At 71.4% G+C, this 7,140-nt stretch overlaps 1 protein-coding gene across 1 annotated transcript; it reads left to right on the top strand.

The window, feature by feature from the left end:
• The first annotated feature begins 4,614 nt into the window (after positions 1-4,614).
• Positions 4,615-6,812, top strand: LOC139684605 (basic proline-rich protein-like). Its single transcript, XM_071580716.1, has 2 exons — positions 4,615-5,855; positions 6,575-6,812. Exons 1-2 carry the CDS (start codon positions 4,615-4,617, stop codon positions 6,810-6,812), a joined length of 1,479 nt encoding a protein of 492 aa, XP_071436817.1.
• Positions 6,813-7,140: the final 328 nt, after the last annotated feature.

The following is a 7,140-nucleotide window of genomic DNA, read 5'->3' as shown; positions in this document are numbered from 1 at the left end:
GAAATGTCGCCCCGCGGGAGGCCGCCCGGGGGAACCCTCTTCTCCGGTGCCCAAAGTGTCGCCCCTCGGGAGGCCACCCAGGGGAACCCTCTTTCCCAGTTCCCGAAATGTCACCTCTCAAGAGGCTGCCCGGGGGAACCCCCTTCCCCAGTGCCTGAAGTGTTGCACCATTGTAGGCTTCCCAGGGGAACCCTCTTTCCCAGTTGCCGAAATGTCACCTCTCAAGAGGCTGCCCGGGGGACCCCCCTTCCCCAGTGCCTGAAGTGTTGCACCATTGTAGGCTTCCCAGGGGAACCCTCTTTCCCAGTACCGAAGTGTCGCCCCTCGGGAGGCCGCCCGGGGGACCCGCCTTTTCCGGTGCACAAAGTGTCGCCCCTCGGAGGGCCGACCGGGGGAACTGCATTCCCCGGTACCCAAAGTGTTACCCTTCGGGAGGCCGCCCAGGGGAACCCCCTTCCCCAGTGCCCGAAGTGTCGCAGAACTGTAGGCTACCCAGGGGAACCCTCTTTCCCAGTACCGAAGTGTCGCCCCTCGGGAGACCGCCGGGGGACCCCCCCTTTCCTGGTGCCCAAAGTGTCACGCCTCAGAAGGCCGCCCAGCGAACCCCCTTTCCCAAGTGCCCGAAGTGTCGCACCACAGTAGGCTGCCCGGGAAACTCCCCTTTCCCAGTGCCCGAAGTGTTGCACCACAGTAGGCTGCCCGGGGCACACCCGTTTCCCGGTGCCGGAAGTGTCGCCACTTGGGAGGGTGCCCAGGGGACCCCCCTTTCCCCGTGCACGAAGTGTTGCACTTTGAAAAGCCGCCCGGGGCAACCCCCTTTCCCGGTGCCCAAAGTGTTGCTCCTCGGGAGGCCGCTAGGGGGAACTCCCTTCCCCAGTGCCCGAAGTGTCCCCCCTCGGGAGGCCCCCTTGAGGAACCCCCTTTCCCAGTGCCCGAAGTGTCAACCTGTCGGGAGGCCACCTGGGGGTACCTCCTTCCCCGGTACCCAAAGTGTTGTCCCTCGGGAGGCCGCCCGGGGGAACCCCCTTCCCAAATGCCTGAAGTGTCGCCCCTCGGAGGCCGCCCGAGAGAACCCCCATTCCATGAGACCGAAGTGTCGCCCCTCGGGAGGCCGCCCGGGGGAAACCTCTCCCCCGGAGCATGAAGTGTCGCCCCTTGGGAGGCCGCCCAGCGGAACCCTTTTTCCCAAAGCACGAAGTGTCAAACTATCGGGAGGCCACCTGGGGGTACCCCTTTCCCCGGTACCCAAAGTGTCGCCTTTCGGGATGCCGCCCAGGGGAACCTCCTTCCCCAGTTCCCGAAGTGTCGCCCCTCGGGAGACCACCGGGGGAACCCCCTTCCCCGGTACCCGAAGTGTCTCCCCTCGGGAGGCCCCCCATGGGAACCCCATTTCCCTGAGACCGAAGTGTCAACCTTTCGGGAGGGCACCCAGTGGATCCCCTTTTCGCACAGCCCGAAGTGTCAACCTTTCGGGAGGCCACCCGGGGGAACCCCCTTTCCATTCGACCGAATGTCGCCCCTTGGGAGGCCCGCCTGGGCAAACCCCTTCCCCAATTCCCGAAGGGTCACGCCTAGGGAGGTCGCCTGGGGGAACGCCTTTCCCTGGTGCCCGAGGTGTCGCCCCTCGGCAACTCCCCTTGGGGACCCCCGATGCCCGAAATGTCGTCCGTCAGGATCCCCCTCTTGGGGATCCCCGGTGCCTGAAATGTCGTCGCTCGGGAACCCCCGTTGGGGACCCCCGGTTCCCGAAATATCGTCCGTCAGGAACCTCCCTTGGGGACCCCAAGTGCCTCAAATGTCGTCTGTCGGGAGGCTTTTTTGGGGAGCCCCGGTGCCCAAAATATCGTCCGTCAGGAACCCCCTTTGGGGACGCCCGGCGCCCGAGGTGTCGCCCCTCGGAAAGCCCTTCCTGGGGAACCCCGAAGCCCAAGGTGCTGCCCATCGGCAGCCCCGCTTTGGGGACCCGAGGCACCTGAGGCGCCGACCTTCGGCAAGCCCCGCCTTGGGGACCCCCAGTTCCCGAAATGTCGTTCGTCAGGACCCCCCCTTGGGGACCCCCGGTGCCCGAAATGTCGTCCGTCGGGAATCCCCATTGGGGACGCCCGGTTCCCGAAATGTTGTCCCTCGGCAACTCCCCTTGGGGACCCCCAATGCAGAAAATGTCGTCCTTTGGGCCCCGGCCAGTGCCCAAAATGTCCTCCCTCGGCAACCCCCCTTTTGGGACCCCCGGCACCCGAGGGACGCGCCTCGGCAACCCCATCTCGGGAACCTTCGGCGCCCGAGACGTCGCCCCTCGGCAACCCCCCCTTCGGGACCCCCGGCGCCCGTGGCGTCACTCCTCGGCAACCCCCCCTTGGGGACCCTCGGCGCCCGTGGCATCGCCCCTCGGCAACCCCCCCTTCGGGACCCCCGGCGCCCGTGGCGTCACTCCTCGGCAACCCCCCCTTGGGGACCCTCGGCGCCCGTGGCATCGCCCCTCGGCAACCCCCCCTTGGGGACCCACGGCACCTGAGGGCTCGCCCCTCGGCAACCACGCCTTCAGGACCACCGGCGGCCGAGGGACACCCCTCGAAAACCCCCTTTGGGGACCCGCGGCCGCTGAGGGACGGCCCTCGGCAACCCCACCTTGGGGAACCCCGGCGCCCGAGGCGTTGCCCTTCGGCAACCCCCCCTTGAGGACCCCCGGCGCCCGAGGCGTCGCCCCTCGACAACCCTTCCTTGGGGTCCCTCAGTGCCCAAAATGTCGTCCCTCGGGAATCCTCCTTGGGGAACCCGCTGCCCGAAATGTCGTCCTTCGGCAACCCCCCCTTTCGGGGACCCAAGGTGCCCAAGGCGCCTCCCCTCGACAACTCCCCCTTAGGGACCTACGGCGCCCGAGTGCCGCCCCTCGGCAGCCCCCACTTGGGGACCCCCGGCGCCCGAGGCTTTGCCCCATGGCCGGCGCCCATTAGGGACCTCCCGCGCCCGAGGCGCCGCCCCTCGGCCAGCCCCCCTTTGGAGACCCCCGGTGCCCAAAGCGCCCACACTCGGCCAGCCCCCTCTTCTGGGACCGCCGGTGCCCGAGGCGTGGCCCCACGGCAACCACGCCTCGGGGACCCCCGGCGACGGAGGCGTCGCCCCTCGGCAACCCACCCTTTGGCACCCCCGGCACCCAAGGCGACGGCCCTCAGCAACCCCCCCTTGGGGACCCGCGGCGCCCAAGAGCTTGGCCCTCGGCAAGCTCCCCTTGGGGAGCCCCGGCGTCCGAGGCGCCGCCTCTCGGCCAGCCCCGCCTTGGGGATCCGAGGCGCCCGAGGCGCCGCCTCTCGGCCAGCCCCGCCTTGGGGATCCGAGGCGCCCGAGGCGCCGCCCCTCGGCCAGCCCCGCCCTTGAAACCCCCGGCGCCCGAGGCGCCGCCCCTCGGCCAGCCCCACCTTGGGGACCCCGCCCGCGCCCGAGGCTCCGCCCCTCGGCCAGGCCCGGCTTGGGGGCCCTCGGCGCCCGAGGCTCCGCTCCTCGGCCAGCCCCGCCCTGGGGACCCCCGGCGCCCGAGGCACCGCCCCTCGGCAAGCCCCGCCCTGGGGACCCCCGGCGCCCGAGGCGCCGCCCCTCGGCCAGCCCCGCCTTGGGGAGCCCCGGCGCCCGAGGCGCCGCCCCTCGGCCAGCCCCGCCCTGGGGACCCCGGGCGTCCGTGGCATCGCCCCACGGCAACCCCGCCTTGGGGACCTCAGGCGCTCCCCCACCCCGGTGGCCGACATGTCGCCCCCCGGAGTTCCCGCCGGGGACCCCACCTCACGGTGCCCGAGATGCCGCCCCCCGGGAGCCCCCGCCGGGGACCCCCTGTTGCCCGGTGCCCGAAATGTCGCCCCTCGGGTGATCCCGCCGGGGATCCCTCCTTCTGGTGCCCGAAATGTTGCCCCTCGGGAGCCCCCGCCAGGGCCCCTCCTTTTGTGCCCGAAATGTCGCCCCCCCGAAAACTCTAATTGGGGAGCCCCGGTGCCAAAAATATGGGCCCTCGGGAACCCCCATTGGGGACACCCAGTGCCCAAAATGTCGGCCCTCGGGAACCCCCCTTGGGGACCCCCGGTGCCCAAAATGTCGGCCTTCGGGAACCCCCTTTGGGGACCCCCGGTGCCAAAAATGTCGTCCCTCCGGAACCCCCCTTGGGGACCCCCGGTGCCCAAAATGTCGGCCCTCGAGAACCCCCCTTGGGGACCCCCGGTGCCCAAAATGTCGGCCCTCGGGAACCCCCCTTGGGGACCCCCGGTGCCCAAAATGTCGGCCCTCGGGAACCCCCCTTTGGGGACCCCCGGTGCCCAAAATGTCGTCCCTCGGGAACCCCCCTTGGGGACCCCCGGTGCCCAAAATGTCGGCCCTCGGGAACCCCCCTTGGGGACCCCCGGTGCCCAAAATGTCGGCCCTCGGGAACCCCCTTTGGGGACCCCCGGTGCCAAAAATGTCGGCCCTCCGGAACCCCCCTTGGGGACCCCCGGTGCCCAAAATGTCGTCCCTCGGGAACCCCCCTTGGGGACCCCCGGTGCCCAAAATGTCGGCCCTCGGGAACCCCCCTTGGGGACCCCCGGTGCCCAAAATGTCGTCCCTCGGGAATCCTCCTTGGGGAACCCGCTGCCCGAAATGTCGTCCTTCGGCAACCCCCCCTTTCGGGGACCCAAGGCGCCCAAGGCGCCTCCCCTCGGCAACTCCCCCTTAGGGACCTACGGCGCCCGAGTGCCGCCCCTCGGCAGCCCCGACTTGGGGACCCCCGGCGCCCGAGGCTTTGCCCCATGGCCGGCGCCCATTAGGGACCTCCTGCGCCCGAGGCACCGCCCCTCGGCCAGCCCCCCTTTGGAGACCCCCGGTGCCCAAAGCGCCCACACTCGGCCAGCCCCCCCTTCTGGGACCGCCGGTGCCCGAGGCGTGGCCCCACGGCAACCACGCCTCGGGGACCCCCGGCGACGGAGGCGTCGCCCCTCGGCAACCCACCCTTTGGCACCCCCAGCGCCCAAGGCGACGGCCCTCAGCAACCCCCCCTTGGGGACCCGCGGCGCCCAAGAGCTTGGCCCTCGGCAAGCTCCCCTTGGGGAGCCCCGGCGCCCGAGGCGCCGCCTCTCGGCCAGCCCCGCCTTGGGGATCCGAGGCGCCCGAGGCGCCGCCCCTCGGCCAGCCCCGCCCTTGAAACCCCCGGCGCCCGAGGCGCCGCCCCTCGGCCAGCCCCACCTTCGGGACCCCGCTGGCGCCCGAGGCTCCGCCCCTCGGCCAGGCCCGGCCTGGGGCCCCTCGGCACCCGAGGCTCCGCCCCTCGGCCAGCCCCGCCCTGGGGACCTCCCGGCGCCTGAGGCACCGCCCCTCGGCAAGCCCCGCCCTGGGGACCCCCGGCGCCCGAGGCGCCGCCCCTCGGCCAGCCCCGCCTTGGGGACCCCGCTGGCGCCCGAGGCTCCGCCCCTCGGCCAGGCCCGGCCTGGGGCCCCTCGGCACCCGAGGCTCCGCCCCTCGGCCAGCCCCGCCCTGGGGACCTCCCGGCGCCTGAGGCACCGCCCCTCGGCAAGCCCCGCCCTGGGGACCCCCGGCGCCCGAGGCGCCGCCCCTCGGCCAGCCCCGCCTTGGGGACCCCCGGCGCCCGAGGCGCCGCCCCTCGGCCAGCCCCGCCCTGGGGACCCCGGGCGTCCGTGGCATCGCCCCACGGCAACCCCGCCTTGGGGACCTCAGGCGCTCCCCCACCCCGGTGGCCGACATGTCGCCCCCCGGAGCTCCCGCCGGGGACCCCACCTCACGGTGCCCGAGATGCCGCCCCCCGGGAGCCCCCGCCGGGGACCCCCTGTTGCCCGGTGCCCGAAATGTCGCCCCTCGGGAGATCCCGCCGGGGATCCCTCCTTCTGGTGCCCTAAATGTTGTCCCCCGGGAGCCCCCGCCAGGGCCCCTCCTTTCGTGCCCGAAATGTCGCCCCCCCGAAAACTCCTATTGGGGAGCCCCGGTGCCAAAAATATGGGCTCTCGGGAACCCCCATTGGGGACCCCCGGTGCCCAAAATGTCGGCCCTCGGGAACCCCCCTTGGGGACCCCCGGTGCCAAAAATGTCGTCCCTCCGGAACCCCCCTTGGGGACCCCCGGTGCCCAAAATGTCGGTTCTCGGGAGCCCCCTCTTGGGGACCCCCGGTGCCCAAAATTTCGGCCCTTGGAAACCCCCCTTGGAGAGCCCCGGTGCCCAAAATTTTGGCCCTCGGGAACCCCCCTTGGGGATCCCCCGTGCCTGGAATGTCGATCCTCGAAAATCCCCTTGGGGTCCCCGCCCGGAGACCGAAATGTCGCCCCCCGGAACCCGCCCCTGGGGACATCCCGCCGGTGCCCGAAATGTCGCCCTCCAGGAGAACCCCGTTGGGGACACCCCCCCCCGGTGCCCGGAATGTCGCCCCCTGGGAACCCCCCGCCGGGGTACTCCCCCCCTATGCCCGGAATGTCACCCCCTGGGAGTTCGCCTTGGGGCCCCCCCTTCCCGGTGCCCAAAATGTCGCCCCTTGGGAGCCCGTCTTGGGGATTCCCCTTGCCGGTGCCCGGAATGTCGCCCCTCAGGAACCCGCCTTGAGGACCCCCCTTCCCAGTGCCCGAAATGTCGACTCTCGGCAATCCCCCCTTGGGGACCCCTGGCTCCTGAGGCTTCGCCCATCGGCAATCCCCCCTCGGGGACCCCTGGCGCCCGAGGGCTCGCCTATCAGCAATCCCTTCTTGGGGACCCCTGGCGCCCGAGGGGTCGCCCTTCGGCAACCCCCTTTTGGGGAACCCTGGCGCCGGAAGCGTCGCCCCTCGGCGATGCCGCCCTTGAGGACCCCCTGCGCCTGAGGGGTCGCCCCTCGGCAACCCCGCCTTTGGGGTCCCTCGGCGCCTGTGGCGTCGCCCCTCGACAACCTCCCATTGGGGACCTGCGGCGCCCAAGGGCTCGCCCCTCAGCAACCCTCCTTTTGGGGACACCCGGTGCCCAAATTGACATCCCTCGGGAATTCTCCTTGGGGACCCCCGGTGCCCAAAATGTCGTCCGTCGGTGTTATGGGTTCACCTAGGTGGGCCTAGATTTGGGCTCTGAAGTGTGGACTAGGCCGGAGCTGTCAGCTGACTTGAGCTGGGCTGAGCTAACAGCTGACCTCTTCTAGCCAGTAAGTTTGTATTCCAT

Source organism: Pithys albifrons, chromosome Z (assembly GCF_047495875.1).
Source record: "Pithys albifrons albifrons isolate INPA30051 chromosome Z, PitAlb_v1, whole genome shotgun sequence".
Lineage (NCBI taxonomy): Eukaryota > Metazoa > Chordata > Aves > Passeriformes > Thamnophilidae > Pithys > Pithys albifrons.
This window is presented reverse-complemented; position numbering and strand designations above follow the sequence as displayed.